Below are 23880 nucleotides of genomic sequence, written 5' to 3' on the forward strand. Positions count from 1 at the left end.
AATAAAACAAGTTAATTACTGAGCTTTAGAGGTGTTGGTAGGCATATTACTTAACTTTGGAAGGAGCCAGGCCAGCTGTTTCCCCCATGCTTCCAATATATGCTAAGCTAAGATAATCACTTGGCTCCAGAGATGTGAGTGATATTGGTTTTCTCATTAAAAAGCTAATAGGCATTTCCCAAACTGTCAAACTATTCCTTTAAAGCCAAAATCACACCTTTTTTTTCAGTGTAAACATGACTTTTCTTACAGATCAAGGAGAATGTGCGGGCCAAATGTATTTAAAATAATACTAATTTAAATTATTTCTGATCAAATGAGCTTCCCTTGGCTTCAACCCAAACAAATACACGGATGATTTCAAAATAGAAGATTTCAATATGTATATGTATGTATATGTTCATATATATATATATATATATATATATATATATATATATATATATATATATATATATATATATATATATATATATATATATATAGATATATATATATATTAAACACTATACTTTTGTTTTAGTGGATTTTGTGGGAAGTTGACGAAACTTTTTTCCGATCAGATGAGCTGTAATCTGAACATATATATATATATATATATATATATAATTATATATAATATGTAATTTTTTTAAGCCATATGCTCAATATGTGCATTGGAAATAAATAACAGACAAAATTAACGAACTAGATTGATAAAATAACAAATCAGTTACCCCCAATGGCAAAAAATGAAGGCGTCACTCCTCTTTGCGAAGACCAATCCCCGCCTGTCTCCATGGCAAACTATACCCCTCAACAAAAAAAAAAAAATAACGAAGAGGACTCGGGTTTTTCCCGTCGGAGTCGGAATCAGAGCCGAGAGCGCCTGACTGTAACCCGCGACAGACACATCAATCGGGTCTTGGCTTGCGGTTTGCGATTGTTTACATCCAATCAAGTAAGAAAAAAAGTAGCCTGCTGCTGAAATGGACACCGCTGATCAGGTGAGTAAATCAATGAATAGCAAGATCATTTAGACTCAGAGATGTCTGTGATTATCTGCCAAATTGGCCAATGTGTCGTTAATTGGTGAAAGAAATGAGAACGCTTTTATCTTCCCTCCGTGTCCTTATGCAGCTTGCATCTGTGGGGACATTTCAAGTGCTAAAATTACCTCTGGGATTTATCCGTGTTTTGGAATGGGTGAGTTGGAACTTTAATGTTTTTTTGCATGCAATAAATTATTTATGCAGCGTAAATACATCAGTGAATTATATAATGATTGATGTGATGAGTGTCTGTGTGTGGTGATGTTATTCCTACGCTGACTAAACGAATGGTTTTTGACTTGATAAATTCCTGCATCTCTCTGGTGCAACTTAAACTTTATCACATCTGTTGGCTTTTTGGTGCCCGTGTGTTTGTGTTACTTGCACACGGTGAGCGACCTTACCCGCAATCATCTCGGCTATGATCCGTTTCACCGTGACTAAATGGCTCAAGTTTATGTAAGGATTTATAGCTCCGTGAGAACTACATGCCAGGGGAAACCGCTGTGTAGCTTTTCAATTATGCGTATTTTGGATGCGCTGTGCCAACCTTGTGCGCTTTGCGCCAGGCCACAAAAAATGCCCCATTTTACTCCAAGTGAAATGATATAACAGGAATCAACAATAAGAACGGGGTGTCCTAGCTCTGACTGAATCAAAGCTTTACTACCTCTTTCTGTCTGGGTGCAGTTTGTAGTCTCTCGTGTTTATTGTACAGTGCAGGGAAGCCTAAAGGCAAAAAGAGATAAGTGATTTTCTTTGATGTGAGTTTAGAGAAATTACTGTAGCCATAAGGGTATTCAGCTTGTGCACAGATAGGATGTGCATGTGTGAGTGTGCAAGTGTGTGTGGATGTGTGTGAGCTTGTCTTTCCCACTTTTATAAATGCCATCAAATGTGCAGAGAATCCTCAAGCAGTAGAGCACTTGCTGCTCCATAAAAATCAAATAAAATCAGATTTTTTTTTGACATGCATAGGGAGTGAACTCAACCCATGGACTCACTTTCATCAAACACGTGACATTTTACAAGGCAGATGTCTATCAGTGAGGTGAGCTCCCCAGTGTGTCCCTTTCAGCTGTTCGTGTGTGTGACCAGATTCACTGTGATATTTGTGGGCCAGAGCCAAAGAAGAAGCAGATCATCCAAAGCACCATCTGTATGTTTAAGATAACACTCTGTAATAGCTCCCTATGTGTGTTTTATTGTTGCTCTACCTGTGTGTGTGTGTGTGTGTGAGAGAGAGAGTGAGGTGGAGGGCAGCATGTGTGATTGTGTGAGCATGATTGCACACTGTCCTGTAACATCCGGTACGCGATCCTATGCAAGATACATTTTTAATCCTCTCAATCTTCTTCCTTGTCAAAACCGGATGCCTACATTACCCACAATGCAACTCGACTGCAGACAGTTCATTTGCTAATGTAGCCTCACGCAGAGATAAGGAGCCGGTTACAGAGGTGTGATAAGCTCACTTCTTTCCAACTCCACACCTCCAGATTTTTTTCATTTTCAAACTTGTAGTCTTCAGAGCCAACCGACGCTGACTCAAGTGACATCATTTGAGGACATTTATCAGACTTCTCACAGCTCCCTCTGGAGCCACAAAAGGCTTTATACAACTTTTTTTCACATACTGTATACAGTGCTCCTCCACAATACCTGTAAACAGACTTTTTGCAAACCTAGACAAGAACGTTGATGTTGGACAATTCTGCAAAACCCCAGATTATGTTCCAATGACAAAGTATTTTTTTTTAAGTCCATTGCAGAAGTTTTAAAAATTCTGGCTTTCTGCAATATCTGTGCATGCCAACTATTTTATGATTACAGTTACACTGTGGTTATGGCAGCTAAACTATGGTTATGGTATGGTTGGGGTTAGGCAGCTAAAAAAAGATTTAAGGAAAGATTGTGGTTAAGACTAATAAAAACTTTAATTGCAGGTCTCTCAGGACTCCCACATGATTATCAAACATATTACACCTTGTTATATAAAGACAACACCACGTCCTGCATTGGTGGCATTGGACATAAATTGTGAGATGGAGAATCGTCCAATATGGACGTAATTCCCAGGGATACTAGACTGGGTTTTTCAGACCGCCACTGAAACAGTGACTTCTTTTCAATCCTAAATACATTCAGCTGAAGTTAGACTGACATGGCAATCACTTGTAGTCTGTAAAACCATAAAAAAAAAGACAACCAGTATATTTTCTGTGCTTATGACAGTCAGGCTTCTTTGTCAAAAGCCCTGCAGTAAATTTCTCCCCACATTATGACACCAGTAGAAACACATGGCTGTCAGTTTGGTTTGTTTACAAGCCCTCAGGCATTAAAGGCTGTAGTTTAGGCAGCGATTGACATTTTCTTTGCAATTATCAAGGATAATGAACCCTTGACTGTATGGCTGACTGGTCATGTGGACAAACAGATGGTTGTTTAAAGGTTATGTTAACTTTAGTCAAGATAGTTGCAGCAGACTAGTAGGTTTCTTGCATCTTCAGTCAGTACTGGGTCTGCACAAGGATAAGACAAATTCATAATCAGCCATGTCTGCAGAAGATTCTAGGGGATGGCTTTACAGCTTGGTCTGTGTGTGTGTGTGTGTGTGTGTGTGTGTGCGTGCATGCAGACTCTTGGCCTGTTTGGCACACTGTCAGTGGCTGGCATATTCTGCTCCAAACAGCTGTAAGGTCCCCTCCTCTCCACCATGGACCAACTCATGCAGAAGCTGTCCTTTGAGATGTGCCCAAACTCTTCACTGCATGTGTGTGAGTGTGTGTCTTCATGTGTTTGTGTGTGTGTGTGTGTGTGTGTGTGTGTGAGAGAGAGAGAGAGAGATGGAAGGAGAAAGAGAGCAAAATTGTACAGTTGATTGAGCACATGATGCAAATGATATATATGCTTTTTTTATGCACTGGTGCATCGTCATGGCTGTTTTATCATCTCTCAGAGGGCAATTTTACAAGTGCTGTATCACTTCAGTGGCTTCCTGTACCACAACAAAACTCAGGCTGATGAGTCACAAAGAATGAGTCCATCATGAGTCTAATTTATGAGTAACAGTCCTCCTCTCATCCAAAATCCAGGACTGTCCTATGATGTCATCCTTAGTACTTTACTGTACGCCAGTTTAGTTTACCTTTGGGCGGGCAGAGCACAGTGTATGTTTGTCTGTGTGCAAGATAAACCTGTGCCACAAAAGAATATTATTTGTCACAGGCGTTGTAAAATCTAGAAAATGTCCAGGAACCTAAGTCCAGCCCCCTTAGTTACTGTTGCTGTGCCTGTTGAGTTTTCCTTTCTCGCACAGCACATACTGTATGTAGTTTACAAAGATAGCAAAAGCAGAGTTACCACTTGAAATTCTCAGTCATTTTTGAAACAATGGGTCCTTGATTTAAAAAAAAACACAAAAAGAGTGTAGCATATGATCTTGGATTTTGTTGGATGAAAAAATCCGACAAAGTTTAAGCTAATGTTAGTTTAAGCTAATGCTAACGCTAAAAATCGGTCAGGTTGAAAACGCTGTCTCCAGCTGACTTTTTAATGTTTCAAGCTGATTTGTTTTCAAACAAAACGCCTGTAAAAGGCTTTCAAACATGCACATGATGGCTACATACATACATGATATCCTGCTAAAAGGCTGGGGCTAAAGATACATGTCAAAGGCAAAAAGCCAGCATCCTCACCAGCTGATGATCCATAGAAGACATGGGAGGAGCAGCATTTTTTGTGTATTTTTGTGTTAGCACTAGTATAATTGTACAGTATTATATATAAAAATAAAATTTGGTTTGTTCAATATTCATCATGGAGTATAGGCCAGCAAAAAAAATCAAAATTCCTCTCTGCACATGTTAATCTGTCAGAGAGTTTCAGCTGGTGAGCCTTAAACACCTGAATTTGGATATAAGAGAAACAAATGAAACTGAATCTAGTGTAGTCATTTATCAAGTAAAATACCATGCTAGTTCTAGCTTCTCAAATGTGAGGATTTTTTGCTTTTCTCAGTTTTGTATCATTGTGAAATGAATATCTTTGGGTTTACAACTGTTGCTCCAACAAAACGAGCAATTTAAAGACATCACATTGGGCCCTGGGAAATAGTGATCATCATTTGTTTGCTATGTTTCCTGGTATTTTTGTAAATGTAGCCTGAAAATGAAGGAAGGTCAAACTGGTAAACAAGAAAACTACATATGTAAATTGCATGCTATATTTCTACCCATGTCCTTGGCAAATGCTCTTGGAGTCAAAGCTGCCATGCATATATGTTGGCTATGGTAAAAGTAAATATGTGATACATATTATTAGGTTCATCTTAAAAAAAGCTTACTCTGATTAATGCAGACATCTTTTATATTGTACTGAATTGTAGAAATTACATATTGGCAGTGGAACCCTAATCTCCAAACACTAGGCCAAATGAACACTGTTTATTTTCATTGGGAACTTGAGTGAGACCATAATTATTCTGACCATAATTATTCTGTTATGAAAATACAGTTCAGCCTCACGTGAGTAAAATACACCACAGATTAAACAGATTTTGAACACAGCGGGATTGACAAAATTTGATTAATCATTTCTTTGGAAAAGCAATCTCAGTTATTTCTCTCACTCTCCCTTTCTCTTTGTCTCTCTCTCTCTCTCTCTCTCGCTCTTTTTGTCTGTCACATTTTGTGCTATTTCTTCATTGACCCATCACCTTGGTAATGTGTTGTAGTTTAGGTTTTGACAATGTTAAACATTTGTGCAGGAGCACACACACACACACACACACACACACTCACACAGTCATGTTTCCATCACTTCAGAGGACATTACATTGACTCACATTAATTTCCTGGAGACTTACCCTAACCCTAACCACTACTTGCCTAAATCTAACCCTAACCTTAAATCAAGTCTTCACCATAAAATTGAATGATTTACGTTATGGGGACTTGCGTTTTGTCCCCAAAAGGAAGGCGAGTCCCCACAATGTGACTGTGTAAACAGATTTATGTCCCCACAACATGAGTAACACATCCTCACACACACACTCCAAAGGAAAACAAGTGAAAGGAGGGAGATTCAGGGAGATAGGCGACAGCTGCTGACAGATATCGCGTGTCAAAGATCTGTTTTTCAGCACTGAAATCACTCAAATCCTTTTGACAAGGGGACACGTGGCTGGGGGGGAAAAAATTACACCCCTTTTAAACACTTCAAGAAATGACGTTAAGCTTGAAGTATCCATTTAAACAAACATCTCAGTGTCACAGCGACTATTTGGGTGAGGCAGGTGAATTAGAGCAAGCATGAAACTTTTGCAAAAATTAAGTGTTTCATAATAACTATCACAAATTGCTCTACAGCTGCTGATATCTGTCAGCCAATATAATCTACAGAAGTCTGATATTCTCGAATGTCTCACATCAATAAAAGGTTTGTGTCTGATGGTCCTTCTACACCCAGCTCTGAAAAAACCCATTGTAGAATTTTATGATTTTTTTGGTTCTTGATATTTACCTGGTATTTAAAGAATGTTTCACTTGTTCTTGGTAATAAGGGCACTAATCAATATTTTTATATTAACAATAGATCAAATTACTACATGTAATGTGAAAAGAGTTGCTCAGAGTCACCCACAGAGAATTATCCCCAACTCTGCTGTTTCCCTCAGTTCCTATGAGCATTTTAGCATCTTTCAGCTTGTTGTTTTGGTTTTATGACTCGCATCTTTACTGTTTTGGTTCAGTCTCACCACTCTCATCAACACCTTTTCTTGCAGCAGGCAGCTGGTTCCAAAAAAAACCTGCCCAGCACAAAACAGCCGACAAGCAAAGTTAGCGACTAGCTGGTGAACATGGTGCAGCATTTATCAGCTAAAGAGCCAGCTATTTCCCTCAGGAGTTGGTGGTGACCAAAACAGAGTTAAAAAGTGAATATTGGACTCACATTCACCAGGTGGACACAAATACAACTCCAAATGAATGTTAAAGTTACTCTGTGTCTGTTGGATGTGTAAATAAGCACATTTCTGCTTACACGTTCGCCATATCAACTTTATTAGATGATAATATGTCAGTATTGTGTTTACAGCTTATTGTGCTGCCCCCTATTGACCAAAACTCAATTAAAGCAGGTTTTAAATCAATCTTCTAACTTTACTGACTGATCATGAATTGTGGAGGAATGTGAAATAAAACAGTAACTTTTGGTGCATCTACAGCAAGCTTGCAGCATGAATGAAAATTGAATGGCAATCAACTAGTCTATACTAGTTGTTACTTCTACTGGCCTCTCAATAACGACGTCACTTTTGCCAAGGTATCTATAACCGTATCTGAGTAACATTCCAGTAATGACGTGATCTTATAATAAGCTGGGGTTGTGGGTTGGGGTAGCTGGTGAACTCCTAGATGTGACGTGGCCTTTCCTGGCCCATCAGGTCAGAGCTGGACCTCTGTCTCCCTCTCAACCCTGAGACGATGGTCTGCCATCTGTGACTCAGGCAGGGAAAGGTTAGTCTGTCTTCTCCTGTAGGTGGACATGTCTACTTGAACAAGACATCCCACACACACGGTACATGGAGGAGCACAGGTGTCGAGACAGTATGTACTCGGACAAGAGCATAAAGAAATGGAAATGTCTCAAAGACACACTGTATTTATATTACTATTATGATGATGTATATATATTACTGTGGTGTTTGTTATGGACAGTATATGACTGACAAGTCCAATAATAGAACACCACCATATTAACTCCAAAACCCTACCACTACATTCACACTCAACTCTCACTAAATTGAGCACTAATCCAAACCTGGTCCTTAACCTGGACGTCCAATCTTCCCTTTTAGAAGTGAGTGCCAGTAACTGACATGAATTTGTATGATTTTCTCCATCTTTAGATTCTTGTGAGGACATTTCCTCCTTCCATATATAAATTCAGCACCATATACAAATACAGACACACACATGTGCACGCACACACACACACACATACAGTGGGGTTCTGTTGGGTGCCCCCAGCTTAATAAGTGCAGTGATCGTCCCCACAGGGCACAGGGGCCGAGTTCCAGCTAGGTCACCTGACTAAGTAGCCATGGAAACCCCATGGGGAGAAGAGGAGTACCAAGAAGGGACACTGTTACAAAAATAGATGGAGATTTTCTGCCTGCTTGTGGTCGGTCAAGCTTACAGAGGGAGAGAAGAGAGAGATAGTGGGGGAGATGAATCTGGGCTATGCAGGGCACAAAGCGCTCCCCGTGCAGGAAGGGATTAGCCGCGGCTAAATGAGCTACTGATTTTGTTCTGTGGTGCTGCTACTGAAGCAAAGATCAGACAGCTTTCACATGAAGGCTTGTGGTCGTCGCTTCTTTGTGTAACTTCTGTAGTCAGTGAAGTAGCTGGGTTTTTCTCTCTAATTTAGCAGCCAAGATCAATATAATCGGAGCATAACCACATTTGTATGATGAGCAGGAAAAAAACTTTTGTCTTGGGTGTAGTGAAAGTAAGGATGCTATGAATGAATTGACAAGGTGTCCTCTACTCTTTTTTTTCCTGTGATGACATCTTTTCTGTCATCAGTGTCAACTGAAAAGTCCAAAAGGAAACTTCTCATGGGAAAAGAAGTATTTTTTTTTACAATTTTAAGTGAATTAAAAACAAACAAAATCTGGCATGAATGTTTTCCAGATCTCATCACCAGTATGTCAGTTGCCGTGATTTCCCTCATCACTCTTATTTCAAAGTTCAATTGAAATATGCATTGGTCTGCTTGCCCCACTGTGCTTTCATTTCTGATCTGCATTTGTCATTTTGTTTTGTACTTAACTAGGTGGCGTAAAATTGCTCATGTTTGCACACTGCCGGACTGCAGCAGTGAGAGCAAGTGAAACTGTGTGTGTGTGTGTGTGTTTGCGTGTCTGTGTGGACTGTGGCTAATGCTTCTGCCCGAGTGGAGAGAGTGAGATATTTTTACTCTATGTTCACATACATACACGTTGCATGCTCACATCTAGGTCCTTAAACACTCACATGCACAGAGAGGTTACACACTCAGCACACATGCAGCCTTGTACACACAGATATGGTCATATACATTAATAGAAATGCTGTATGAATACACAAGCATGAATACACATGACAAATGCAAACATGTACATATACACCAAGGTTGGTGCCTGGGCATACTGGAAGGACAGGCATACAAGTTTATTATTACACACAGGCTACTGCATCCACAGTAGCATGTTACATGAATTAAGATCACCAGCCTAAAACAGCTAAATGCACCAAAGCAGAAGAGAAATGATAACATGAGACACATAAAGCAATGTATTACCTCACTTTTGTTGCTGGTTAAAATGTTGATCAGAGTTTGACAAAAAATGTATATCGGGGCAAGCAGCGTAAGCCTCTGAAAGCTTTCCAAATAAATGTAAATTTTACATAAATCAGCGTAGGGATCTACTTTCGGGGCCTGCTAACCAGCTGCATATTAATCTGCAGTAATAAACATTTATTACTTATAGTTTCATATACTGTCAACGTTAAAGGGAACCTAATACAGCACAGGCTTCACTAAACTGAAGTCTTACAATCCTTATGGTATTATGCTTGTTTAACGTAATGTCTGATGATAATAAATCAAATCCATTACACCAGCTCATGGGGCACATACAACACAACAACTTTTGTAGTCAGGGGTCACCAACAAAGTATTCTAAAACAAAATGGTCAGTTGCCAAAGTTAGAAATTAGCTAGCGTTAGCGTTCATCCGTAGACACTTGACACAATCTAATTCAGAAACTCTGAAGGTAAGAAAGTGCATTAAACTAGCTAGAAAGCTAGCTAGTTACATTAACCTACAGCATATCTATTGGCTTGTGCGACACACGCGAGCATAGACTTTAATGAGGACGCAAGCCACTGCAATGATAGGAGCCAGGTAAACAAGAACCACGTTCAACTAGTGTCAAGGTTAAGAAATGGTACGGTCCACTTTCGGGTGGGGGGTGGGGGTCCAAGTCTTAATTAGGGTGGTCAGTTTTTTGTCTGCTCTCTATTCAAATCACACACTCCATGCAGTTGGTTTGTGTAGTTTTAAGAGTAGTTTGATTTTAAATTATAGTAGAGGATAAGCAATTTGAAAGAGATGTGCCTCCCTTTCTCCATCTCTGTCTCACTCTGTTTCATCTTTCTCTTTCTTTCTGTCTTCATAAAGAGGGTCCTAGATTTTCTTCCCTTTCCAGTCAGGCATGGAGAGGGGCTGAACATCTGAGGCGTTTTTCTCCTCCTGAGGCAGCCAGCCACTTGACACCGCAACGATTCCTATCGAGCTGAATAGAGCAGGTGGACGTGTGTGTGTGTGTGTGTGTGTGTGTGTGTGTTTGTGTGTGTGTGTTTGTGTGTGTGTGGCATCTGTGAGGAGGTTTGCGAAAATGTCAAGTGCAGCTCATCAGTGAATGCACCTTTTAGCTTGTCTGCCACTTAACGTGATCCTCACCTCCTCACTCGCTGCTGCCTCCATGGCTTCCTCTGCCGCTCTTATCACGTCCTCTTATTTGAGCAGCTCCTCTGTTTTCTTGTGTCATCCCGCTTATTTTATTTATTATACAGTCAAATGTTCTTCGTTTTTAGCAAGCCACCATTCCTTAAATGCTCTCTGTCTTTCTGCCCACTTCACTTTCCTTATTGTTTCTCTGCCTGGTTCATCTTTTTTACTACACCCTATTTGTTTTCCTGTTTTTCCACAATGGAGGCTGTGTGTATTGGACAGTAGGTCTGATTGCTGGTGGTTAAGCCTGAGGCCTGTGGATCAGTTTCATAATCCTCAGCCAGCCTCCGTTCTTCCACAGTGTTCTTTCATGTCTTCATGTGAGCCTCCAACCCTGTGATCTTCAATGCCATGTAGGTCAGTGGAGAAGAGGGCAAGGAGGGAGATGTTTCAGAGCTTTGTTTGCACTGCAGACGGTTGTCATTCCTGTACCCTGGCTTCTCTCTCTCTCTCTCCCTCTCTATCGCTTGTTCCCTGAGGAGCCCAGCTGGGAGAGGCAGATAAACACGCAGGGGCGTGGGGCTTAGCACCCACACTCCTTCCACAATGCCACGCTCTCCTGTTCAAAGGCCCCAGCCAGAAATGAGAAGGGCTAAACCCGAGCCGAAAATCACAGGGAGAGGAGGCAGCTGCAGGAGAGAGAGAGCATATAGACATACAGAGAGAGAGAGAGAGATGTTTATCTGGGGGTGTTTGTGATAATTAGGAGGGAGTATTTATTCTCTCGTTCTTCTGGTCACTTTTCTTCTACCATTTGTTTGTTCAGATAAGCACATGCCACAGTCTGCATGTACAGTATTTATCAGTTCGTTTAGCTGCATATGATTTAGCTGCATATGTGAATTTGCTGAGCGTGTCTGTAGACGTGTGAGCGCATTTCTGCATGTTTGTTTGTGGCCTATCTTGCCTCAAAACCAACCGAAGCCAAAGAGAGTGAATCACTTAAAACACTTCAGCAGAGGGATTCCCTGCAGAGGTTCCAGCTGTGCACCATAACAGGCAGGTAAGCAGCATTCAGCCTCCACCTGAGGCCTGAAGGAAATAAGTGGAAATGTGAGGGCTCGGTTTATCACACAGCGTTTGGCTTTGATGTTTGCTGACCTAACCCAGCCAAAACTAGCTCAGCCCTTTGTGACCCAGATTAGCCTCGCAAAGCATCACCTATGTGTATTCTGAGCAGGTTCAAAACAGACAGTTCAAACTGTTCAACAGTAGCCACCTAGCATTGATGTGAAGACAAGCGCTATAGAAAAGATTGGAAAATAGATACCGGTCTCTTTTCATATCTGTTGAAATCTCTTTGGTTGTGTGCATATATATATATGTATATATATATATATGCTACTTTATCAGCTGTGATAATTCTATGATGTAACAATCAAACTGTCAACCAGTTCTCTCAAACAACTCACTTGTTACAAAAATCTTATTTTCACTCAACGTCATCTCGCTTGATACTTAATTGCAGACTCATGGGGTCAGTGGATCAGCCTCATCTTAACTCAGCAAAACTGATATGTTGGGTTTGAAGCACTCTAAGGTATTCATCAGAAAATAACAAGTAGTCAATGCACTTGAAGGTGCTTTACATGGAGAGGTTCATCCTAAACTCAATGCCTGCATTCAGCCATAAGGTGGCATAAACCACCTGATAATGTGATAGTGTGCACTCAGGCCTCATGAGATGAGCTTTATGGCTAACATGTTTCTAACTTCTCAAAATATGTCACATCAGTGCTATTTTACTGCTTATACAGTTGTGGGCACATCGACATATCAGGTGCAGGCAGTTGATTCAACAAACAGGCCAGTGAGCAGACAGAAGTGACAGTACTAACTTCATAAATGGACCAAATGAATGAAATTGGTCCAATCAAAGAAGAAAACATATTCTCTTTTGAAACACAAAGCAAATGCAAAGTTAAACATCTTTCTTGCCGCATCCTGTATCTTCCTCACTGAAAAACTGAAAACTCTGACATCGTGCTTATGCCACCATAAGCATGCCACAGAGGAAGACTTGATAAAGTTGTGGTTTCTCTGTGATACATGATACCCTTGCTACCAGAAGGCACACATATATTTTCCATTGCAGTTATTCAAATCCTGAAGCCAGAGGAAGTGAGCGTGTAATTTTTGTATGGCTGATATAAAACTTTTATTAGCGTCGAATTAAAACATATGTGCTGTTTAAGTGGGTGGCCACGTTTCCATGGCAATATGGTGGTTATACTGACTAATTTGTCTGAATATTCCCGTGATGTTATCTCTTTAAGCTAGAAAATCATGCCAGCCAGACTTATATTTAAGAAGAATGTAGAGTGTAATCTGTACACAAGCTGTACAAGCTCATAAGTGCCGTGAAATATTGCATCCTCATATTTGTGGCACATATTATAGTGAATGCTCTCGTGCTTAGTGCATATTTATACAGTGTGAATGCAAACACATGCTTGAGACAAGCATGCACACACTTAGTCTCCATGCAATTCAAGAACATGCTCACAGATATTGGCCAGGATGAGTGTGGGTAGTGCTGCTGAATTATCTGATAATGCTGATGCTTATTAAATAGCACCCTCCAGAGGCTGAGGGACATTCAAACTAAAGAGCTATCTCCTCCCCAGCTGCTGGCAAGCTGCATGTCCAGCTGCCTGTAATATGGGAGAGGGGAGGCTCATGCTAACCAGGCGTCAGGTCTGATTATGGTGATCATGGTTGTGATCTCTTGAGGCTATAGAAGCTTTATATGGAAAACTGGGCTGAGAGAGAGCGAGCATATTAAGACCAGAGGGTGTGTGTGTTAGAAGGTTGGATGTGTGTGTCTGTGATTATGTGTTTGCTGCATGTTCATGTTTGTTGATTATAAAACACAGGTGTTTACTGACTACCTGAGGATGAGAACATCCAATCAATCCAATCCGAAACAATCCAGTATTTCCAGAGACTGTGCCCTGCTTTTCAGCAACAGAACTACAAACATGGCCCCGGTGTTCTTTTCTTTGCTGTACGAGCTGTATACTATGTCCACAGGCAAAAATTTAAACAAAGTAAATAAAATTGATTAAATTGTTAGCCCCTAAATTCACTTAAATTGTACCAATTAGCATATAACATTTGCATGCATCACTTTAAAGAAATTATGTATATCTCATTGCACCGTAGGGCAAGCGTGTAGTGGCTAGAATGAAATTAAGCCACTTAATCCATTGCATTTTCCTTAAACTAATATATTCCAACTGATGTTGCATAATAAACACATTCACACACATCTTTAGCAGCACTGGTAGCCATTTCCAGGCCTCTACCCACCTTTCACAATGCATTTTCACATTTCTTCTCCAGTTGACTAATGAAACAGTCTGAGCTTGTAACCAGTTGCCTCTCACTTTTAAAGACACATTAAGACAGAACTCACACAAAACTGCTATACTTCATGCCATTAAAACGTCTCATCACTTTTAGAGCAAAGTGGTGAGAGAAGCTAATTATCTCTTTCCTGTTTGTCAAATGAGGCAGGCAAAGCCATGGCAAAACTTCTCTGCCTACGGCTCCATAATTATGTCTGGGCCACAGTACTGTTGGAGTGGTGAACAGAGGGTGTGGTAGGGACTGAACGTGTAGGAAGTGAAATAATGCTGATATACGTGAACTAAATCACTCAATAAAATGCATTTTTTCAATTGCAGTGTTTAGAGAAGAGTGCACTGTTTTGACCAAGTGGCAACCTCCGGGGCTGAAAAATGAAGCCAGTGCAGAAGTGCCAAAAACTGAGAGGCTGTTTAGGGTGAAAACATTGAAATACGGCACACACGCATTGACAATGTGCAAACACGGACTGAAAACGTGCATAAACGCATCGACAATGTGCACATACGCACTGAAAACGTGCATGTACGCATTGAAAACGTGCACATATGCACTGAAAATGTCCACACCCCATCACCTTCACACACAGCGGGATATAGGCTACCTGTGTGTGTGGGTATCTGAGTGTGTGTGTGTAAGATAATTTCAGTGTGGATGGAAGTTGTTGTAGTGTAATGAGCATGTGCACATTGTCGATGTGTACGTGAACATTTTCAGTGCATTCGTGCACACTGCAATGTGTATGTGCACGTTTTCAATGCAAATGTGCACATTGTCTTGAGCATGTGTAAATTGTCAATGCGCGTGTGCCCATATTTCAATGTTTTCACCCTAAATGGCCTCTCAGAGGTTTATTGAATAGTAACAGTACAGTTTGTCAGTCTCTCATGTACAGTATTTTATGAGAACACATACTGAATATTTATCTTCAGTTCTCAGCTGCAGCGAACATTAGTATCACAAACTGTCCCTACAGCTTGTTTTACCCACTGCTTTGCACTCAGTACATAAGGAACACATTGTTGGCTTTATACACATAAAAGCACTATAAGTTGATCTGCTGCTGTTTGTATAATGTTTCCATAATTAATCTACTTACCACATCCTGTTTTGCAATCAAGCATCTCAGCCATGTTTTTCTATCAGCTGTAGAGCTGAGAGGGTGATTAATCATTCATGTCGTTTTAACAAGCAGACTGACATTGCATTAGTACAGAATTAGCAGGAGAGGAATACTAACAAAGAGATTACACAAGTAAACAGCAATGTGTAGTCCAGTATCACCTTCAGAAATTACATCTAATGACTAATCTAGTAAAAAAAAAAATGGGGCCATATCCTCATTAGTTTTGAAATGAAAGCTTTAATTATCCTACTGTATGTGTTAGCTGCAGGTTCAGCTTGAGCAAATAGATGCTTAATTAGTCTGCTGACAGTGGTGTGTTCTGTATAGTTATGTACAAATAGTTTGAGCTTCTTGTTAAGGTGCTGTTATTCCTGCTTTTCAGAATATATCCCTTTATTGGATTCATGATTCCATTTATTAATCTCTCTCATCATGTCATATAATCTGTAATGCTTCAGTGGTGGAAAGTACACTTACTCATATACTGTTTGTAAGTACAGTATGTAGGTACTTGTACTTTACTTTGTTAGAAGGAAAGAAACTTTTGACCCCACTGCATTATATCGACAACTATAGTTATATATAATTGTTACTTTGAAGGTCAAGATTTTACAGACAAAACATACAATCATCTTTGTATGATGCACTGTTAAAGATTAACTACGCAACAGTTTAGTAGTAGTTAAAATGAGCTTTGCCTCAACCAGATACAGGAGTGGCAGGAGTGCGTATCGCAAGATAAACAAAAAGGGGACCCATTCATAGAAAAAGAGCTCCATAGCGATACTAGAGGTCAAAAACTCCACAGGAAACCTTTAATTCAATAACAGGTATATACTCACCTTCCTATTTCCTCTCTCCTCCTCTTCCTCAAGGCCCGTCCCTCTCTCTTTCTCATTCCATTTATTTTTTCTTATCACATAATAATCACAGAAGTGGTGCAGAGCAGAATGGTAGAGAAATGAAGAGACATTAGATAGGTCCTGGTAGACATTCATATTCAGTCACACACACACACACACACACACACACACACACACACACACATTGCTGTGCTTCCCTCAGGCAGCCTCTTCCAGCTTCTGTTTCAGTATCATACTTCTGGGAGTCCTGTAGCATAACAAAGCTGGATTAGCTCTTCCTTTCTTCAATGTGTATGGTTATATTTGCTCCGGTAAGTTAAAGTGTATTTTTTTATTGTTTTATTTTGGATACAGCTGTTCAACAAACATTGTGGGTAGTTTTTCAATATGTGATCAGTCTGCCTGATTTGTGTCATCAAATTGTTGTTATAATGGCATTATAAATACAATTTTTTTTTTTTACCAAATAATGAGTTACTAAGTTTTACAGCCTGTAACGCAAGCTAAACTGTGGGGTCTACAGTACATTCATAAGGTTTAAGAATGGATTCTGTCTTTGTTTAAATGTAATCACCTACATCCCTCTCTACCACATTGCTAATACAGTTCTATCCATCAGATTATATTTTATATTATACGTTTTATTATTTCATCTGGTAATTATACGTTGTTCTTAGACTCGTTTTTCTTGCTGCTGTGTCAAAGTGTGCACAAATATAAAATGTGTTCAGCTTCCCCTTTGTCTCTGTGTTTATATTCCAAGAGGAATCATTTCTTGTATTGTGAGGGCACTTTCAAACAAGGCGCATGCTTAAAGAAGAATGTGAATGTGATCAGTTTTTTTAAAGAAGCGTGGTGGTGAAGTCATCATCAGGTGCCAGTGGAGGGAGCACAAACAGTGATCTCTTCCTCCAGACTCCAGGACTCTGTCCTAATTCAGCTCAGCCCACACACTCACTGCAGCTATTGTAGTCCATGTGCTGATGTGGCCAAAATGCTATCAGTTGGTGTTAAATTGGCTTCACGGCAGAGAAATTGCTGAAATGTCCATGAGCAAAATGTTCAAATGGTGGGACTGCTGATACTCACTATTCGCTACTTGGGCTAGTTACTAGAAATTCATTCCAGTTACAGTTTTAATGTTTGCTGCGGCTCAGTTTTGAGCTGCAAACCTCCACACTCTTAAAGTCGTAGTATTTGTCAATAAATATATGGTTAAAGCTGCACTAATCAATTTTTTCTATTAACATTGGGTCAAATTATTATGTGTAAAGTGTTGCAACTCATTGTTTTGTTTTTTCAGCCCAAAGCTTTACTGTTTTGGTTCACTCTACCACCGCTCTAATAAACCCAACCTGTCCAAATCTCCAAACAGCAGACAGACAAAGTTAGCGACTAGCTGGTGGACTTTATGAAACATTTATCAGCCAAACAGCCAGATATTTCCCTCAGGAGTTGGTGGAGACCAAAACAGAGCTAAAAGGACAATGAATATTGGACTCACTTTAGTCAGGTGGCCAGAAACATGACTCCAAATGCTCTGAATACTAATGTTGCTCTGTGTCGGCTGGGTGTGTAAATAGGCAACTGTTTGCTACTGTAATGTGTCAACTTCATATGTTGGCAAGTAATAATACGTCCATGTTGTGTTTTCAACATGTTCTGCTACCCCAAGTGGCCAATAAAATCAATCAATACTACTTTCATATATTAGTTTGTGTCATGGAAAATTGAAAAAAAAAAAAAAAACTGTACATTTATCATGGATGGAGACACCCACTATAATCCAATGTTGATTGACTCGTGGAATTAGTTCCATGTGATATCACACTGATCACTAGTACATAATGTGCAAAGCAACATTAACAGAAATGTTCATCAGGATACAAGACAGAAAAAGGCAGAATGCATGACAAATGTACAAAAAATGAGATTAACATTACAACAGCATTACACATACAATCCCTTGTTTCTGCGTGTGACATATATTGGAGAAATTCACTCTGTAGCACACAAGTGGCCATTTCTATTGCAGTGTAATGCTGTTTAGGGTGTCCTAAAAACTATTTGATCAGTGACACAAAAAAAGAACGTGTATCTTTAACTAAAAATGCTGTTGCTGTTCCTGACAGAGTTTTCCATCAGGCTTTAATGTAGTAATAATAATAATAACAAAACTTTATTTATATAGCACTTATCAAAACAAAGTACAAAGTGCTTCACAACAAGAGATATAAAACACCACAGTGAATGATGAAATATAAAGAGTAGAGAAGTGATACTGACCTGTTATTGCAATGTTAGATATAATGAGATACAATTAAGAATACATGTCAAACTGTGTGTCTAGTAAGAACCAGCGTAATAAACACATTAATAGATTAACATTTTAGTATACTGTGTGCCTGACTCGTGGTCAAAAAAAAAAAAATCTCATTCCCAGACGGCCTCATTCCCAGGAGTTTGTAGGTCCCATCTTGCTGATCGACCAGCTCAATATCTGCTCTGTGGGCAAATCTCAAAGCCAAGAGCTGGCTCAGTTCTCAGGCCTGTGATCATGTATTTTATCAGAGCTGATGCTTCTGTTCTCACAGTGACCCTCTAAGCTGTCGGTTTCATAGACATTGTTGACAGTATTACTCTCCCGGTAGCCACTGCTTGTGACTGTGTGTTGTGTGTGTACAGGAACTATTGGTAGAAAGAAAATAGTTCCTACATGAAACTGCTCACAACAAGGTCTGTGGATTATCTTGAGTAACACGGTCATGATTTCTGGAAAGACACATTGCTGTTGAGTTTTTCAAACGTGCTCTTTTGGCGCTTTAAACCACACAAACCACCACAAGCCATATAGTTCCAGTATATATATAAAAAAAAAAAGCCGACATCTCTACGGCCGAAATCTCCAAAACTCAGCAACTCACACCAAAACAATCTAGATGGATAAATAGCTCTACAGGTAAGAGGAAAAATATGTATTTTTGATTTTGGGGGTGAACTGTCCCTTTGCCTTAAGTCATCTAGTGCCTCGGTTCACATCCGTTGTAGTGCCCTTTTCATAGTAGGCATCTGATTTTTGTCATTTTCTTTCTATGTGCAGCTCTTTGCCATTTTTGCATTTGCAACATGTGGGGGCTACTCTGGGCAGCTGCGGGTTAGTGTTGACTGCATGGAGAAGGCCAGCAGCAACCTCAGCATTGGCATCGACTTTGCTTATCCTTTCAGGTGAGTGGGCTTCATTCATTGGCTCAAAGTTCAATGGCAGGAGTATGAACCTGTGTATACTCTGAGGCTAATACAGTGGCAGATTGATGCCAGCCATACTGGGACTTATGTGTCTTTTCATCTACATGACAATCCATTCCTGATTATGCACGCAGGCAAGGTGTGTAGAGTTTTTCTAAAAGCAAACACATAAGTGCAATCTGAACAGAATAGGCATAGTTTTTACACCTCATCACAACTAAAATAATTCAAGTATCATTGGGATTGCGCTGCCCTCTGAGGTATGGAACACCATCTTAGTTCTCCACATGGACAACTAATTGTTTTATGTGACTTCAACAGCAAATACCATGACTTCTTTTACAATGAAATATTCTCATAGCCTTACTATACATTAAAGTTATGGGCAATGCATTGTTATCAGGAAATCTGCTAAAAAAAAATTCTTTTATATAAAAATTATGCTTAAGCCAATATTTTTGTAAGCAATGTGGTTACTTTCAGATTGGCAACATACTCATATCCACAGGTCTGTGACATAATGTAGGAAGTTATTGAATTAAAAAATAATGTATGTAGGTGTGTGGGACTATTTCTTTAAAAGCAGCAGATAAAACTGAAACTATCTGTATTGCTAGACACCACTTTGGGTAAATACGAAAATATGCTTTTTTTCTGATTTGGATGAACTAACTTTTTAACATCTGGGTTAGATTAAGAAGCATTCAGTTCCATCCAGATCAACTTACTGGTATCATCTGCAAACATACTGTAACTATAATTGCTTCCAGTCTTTACCAACAGCTAGATGCATTGTGCTGAAAGTCAGAGGATGTAACAGAATCACATCTTATCAATGCTGTGAGGCAAACAAGCCACCTCATTATGTTTTGCAATATTGCTCTCACAACTCCAGTGGTGAATCACTGTATCATCAGTTGGGTAAAACATATCCTGTAATGGTGCTATAGACATCATTTTGAGTAGTGAGTAGGCTTTGACCCCTGTACCCCTCTCTCTGTGTATCAGATTGCACCAGGTGTCCTTTGAAGCGCCCGTGTGTGAGGGCATAAGGAGGGAGCGCGTGTTCCTCATTGGAGACTATTCATCCTCTGCAGAGTTCTTCGTCACCATTGCGGTCTTTGCCTTCCTGTATTCCCTCATGGCCACCATTGTCTACATCTTCTTTCAGAACAAGTACCGTGAAAACAACCGAGGACCACTTATTGTGAGTAGAGTGAATTCTGGCCAAGGACATTTTTTTTAGTTTTTAGGAGGAAGTTACTCAACAGTATGACATTATATAATCTTACCCTTAAATTCTTAATTAACTATACTCTTCTATTTGACATCTTATACAGACTCTGCCAAAGTAATCGCAATGCTAGACATAACTGTACACAGCAAGTATCATTCAACCACTACTTTCAAGTGACAAAGTAATGTTGTTTTCTTGAGCTTAATTTTTCCATACCCTTTGTCCATTCTCTCTTACATGCTGTCAGGACTTTGTAGTGACAGTGGTGTTCTCCTTCCTGTGGCTGGTCAGTTCCTCTGCTTGGGCCAAGGCTCTGTCTGATGTGAAAGTGGCCACTGATCCAGATGAGGTGCAGCTCCTCATCTCTGCCTGCAAAGTCCAGACCAACAAGTGTGGCTCTGTGCATGGACCACGCTGGTCCGGACTCAACACCTCAGTGGTAGGTTCACAGGATGTTTGCCCCAACATTGGCAATGAATAAATAAGCTAGAAAAAAAGGATAGATGTGCTCGCTGCTAAAATTTTGTAGTTGAAGTGTCAGACGTAGAAATACTAAAGGAAGTTGAAATAGCAGTTAAAATGGAAATGCTGAAAGAAGTTGACGTTTTTTGTAAGCACTGAATGAAGTTGAAGTGTCAATTTTTCAGTGTAAGCGCTGAATGAAGTCAAAGTATCAGTTAGATTCAACTGAAATTCAAGCACTGAAGTGTAAGTGATAAATTGAGCAGGACGTTTCAGGTGATGTGGAAGTCCTGAAAGAAATTAGTACCAGTTCAAGTGTATGAACTAAAAGAAGATGTCAGTTGAAGTAAGAGCTCAAGTGTAAGCACTGAAAGCAGTTGCAGTAAATTGTGTATGAACAGTGGAAATTGTGGGAGCGGAAGAAGTTTTTTCTTATTGTTTAAAGATGAAGACCTAACACCTGAAAGGATTTGAAGTATCAGTCGAAGTATAAGCATTGAAAGGAGTTGAAATGTCAGTTGAAGAAAAAGAGTTGAATGCAGTTAAAATGTCATTTGATCTGTAAGTGGTGAAAGCAGTTGAACTGTCATTTGAAGAGTAAGAGATAAAAGCAGTTAAAATGTCAGCTGATATGTAACCACTGAAAGTAGTTGAATTGTCAGGTGAAGTTGAAGTTGAGGGAGAATGAAGAGGATGAAGAGGAGTTGAAAAGGACCAAAGATTCTTTTCAATGAAAAATAAATGTTGAAAATTTCAAAAATGATGAATGATATAACATTTTTGAAGAGGCATGCCATTCCTAAAGAAGCTGACTAGAATTTCTAATTTGCCCATGTTTAATATTGCTTTGTCTCATTCTCTTTCTCTTCAGGTTTTTGGGTTTCTCAATTTTGTTCTATGGGCTGGGAACATCTGGTTTGTCTTTAAGGAGACCGGTTGGCACAAGGGTACATCAAGGTTCGCAGGCGGGGCATCTGAGAAACAGGCCGGCACCTTTAACCAGCAGCCCTACAACCAGGGAAGCTTTGACCAGTCAGGGAGCTACAACACCCAGGGAAACCTTGGCCAGCTGTCTGAGTACAGCCAGGTGGGAGGGCCCACCTCCTACTCCAATCAAATGTAGCCGTGCCTTTTCGTTTCATGAGTGGCACTTCTGTATTTTAAACCAGGGCAGTCAGGGGGTGATAGGAGAGTAGGAAAGTTAAGGATTGACTTTCATCCTCTGCTCAGTTTGTCATCAGTTTGTCTGTCTAAAAAACAAAAAAGATGGTCATAAAAAAAGGCATCAAAGGTGTCAAAGTACAACCATTGTAGATACAAGTATTGTTGGGTATTGTACAAAATTACTGGATGTAGTCTTTTACTCCTTCTCTCTCAGAGGTGTTGTTTGCTGAATGTTGTATTTCTTGTAGTTTGAAAAACACAAGTAACAGTTACTCTCTGCGCTTGGTAATTGACATTCACTGTTACGACTGGATATCTTTTTCAAAGTGGTTTGCACTATCAAGGAAGAAAAAAGTGCTCTATGTTTGTATAATTCTCAAGTTTCTAAAATGGTGTCGACTAAGTGCATGGTGTCGTATGTGTGTTCTCTGTGAAACTATTAAAAAAACATGCATTTTTTTCTCTGAAAGTTTACAAAATTCAAACTGCCCTGACTTATCACTGAAAGTTTATTTAGCACAGTATCATTACATGTACAATATTGTTTACTCTAAAAGGAACTATATTTTGATAATGGGTATTTCTAATTCAGATACGGATTCAGATTTCTGTGTTATATTTGTTACAAACACATTCAAATTCATGTCTGACACTGATCATGTCAAAAGTCTAAAAACGTAAAGCAATAACCACATACTGAAAAATATACTGTACAGGGTTTGTGCAAGAAAAAAGTACAGTATTGCAGCCATTGCAGCATGTTGTTTCTGTCTCCATGGTTAGTTTAATCTTATTTGAGTCATTTTATTTGAGTAATGTAAAGAGGAAGATCTCCCTCATTGTTTACAAGTGGCCGCTCCTGCTACAAGTTACTGTAACTGTTTTCTACGCTATCCTCAGACTACTGGGAAATTATAAACATAAGTTATACTTCTTTAAAAACATGTTCAGAGTATCCATTTACACTGCTAAAGCCCAGCAAAAAAAAAGCAGTATCACAGTGATAATGGATGATTAGTGAATAGTGGGCTCATCTGTATATAACAAATATTGAGCTTTTGTTAACTTTAAAATCACAATTCAGGTTTGTACAACTCTAAAAAAAATCTGTGCAATTCATGTATAATAATATTTAAAGGATAATCCTTGGTTGCTGTTTGTTATTAATTCTTATATTAATATGACTTGTGCAACCCTGTTTCTTGACCTCCTAAGCATGTGGCTTGCATCAGTGTAATAAAGCAGATTGAACACCCATGTATGTATAATAGTCTGACCTCCATGATAAATGTGTACGGGTCCACGTGCAATTAGTTCATGAGTGTGGATGTTTTACAGGCATTCGTGCTAATAAAGATGCACAAATGTGCCCATAAATAACCTGTTCTTTATGTGTTTGCTCAGATCTCTTTTTCCGATCTGTGTGAAAATGTACATGTAGCTCTGAAAAATGACTTAGTTTCTGTTAGTTGTTGCATTAGATTGTACACCTGACTTTTGACCTGGTTTCCACAGAAACAGGGATAGTCTGTGAGGGATGCTTCTTGGTCCATGAGTCTGTCAGGTACAATGAGAAGCCCACAATGACATGATGTGTCGTTTGCTCTTCCTGAAACAGTGTTGTGCATCTGTGCGTGTATTTTCCAGACAAGAGGAAGCTTTGTTGCCACATGTCGTTTCCCTAAAGCCATGGATTGAAAAGTATAGTGGTCTCAGTTTTGTTGGATTAACTTGTCAGTTTAACAAAGGTCAAATGTGCTGCCTCGAGATTCCAGAGGATTACTCTCACTAGAAAATAAAATGACCCACTGGTGATTGTG

General features: G+C 39.5%; 1 protein-coding gene across 1 annotated transcript; it reads left to right on the top strand.

Annotated features, from left to right (window-relative positions):
• Positions 1 to 826: 826 nt before the first annotated feature.
• synpra (synaptoporin a) lies at positions 827 to 23446 on the top strand. Its single transcript, XM_044167734.1, has 6 exons — positions 827 to 986; positions 1120 to 1185; positions 19052 to 19176; positions 20206 to 20404; positions 20682 to 20873; positions 21768 to 23446. Exons 1-6 carry the CDS (start codon positions 969 to 971, stop codon positions 22017 to 22019), a joined length of 852 nt encoding a protein of 283 aa, XP_044023669.1. The 5' UTR covers positions 827 to 968; the 3' UTR covers positions 22020 to 23446.
• Positions 23447 to 23880: the final 434 nt, after the last annotated feature.

Source organism: Siniperca chuatsi, linkage group LG2 (genome assembly GCF_020085105.1).
Source record: "Siniperca chuatsi isolate FFG_IHB_CAS linkage group LG2, ASM2008510v1, whole genome shotgun sequence".
NCBI classification, from domain to species: Eukaryota; Metazoa; Chordata; class Actinopteri; order Centrarchiformes; family Sinipercidae; genus Siniperca; species Siniperca chuatsi.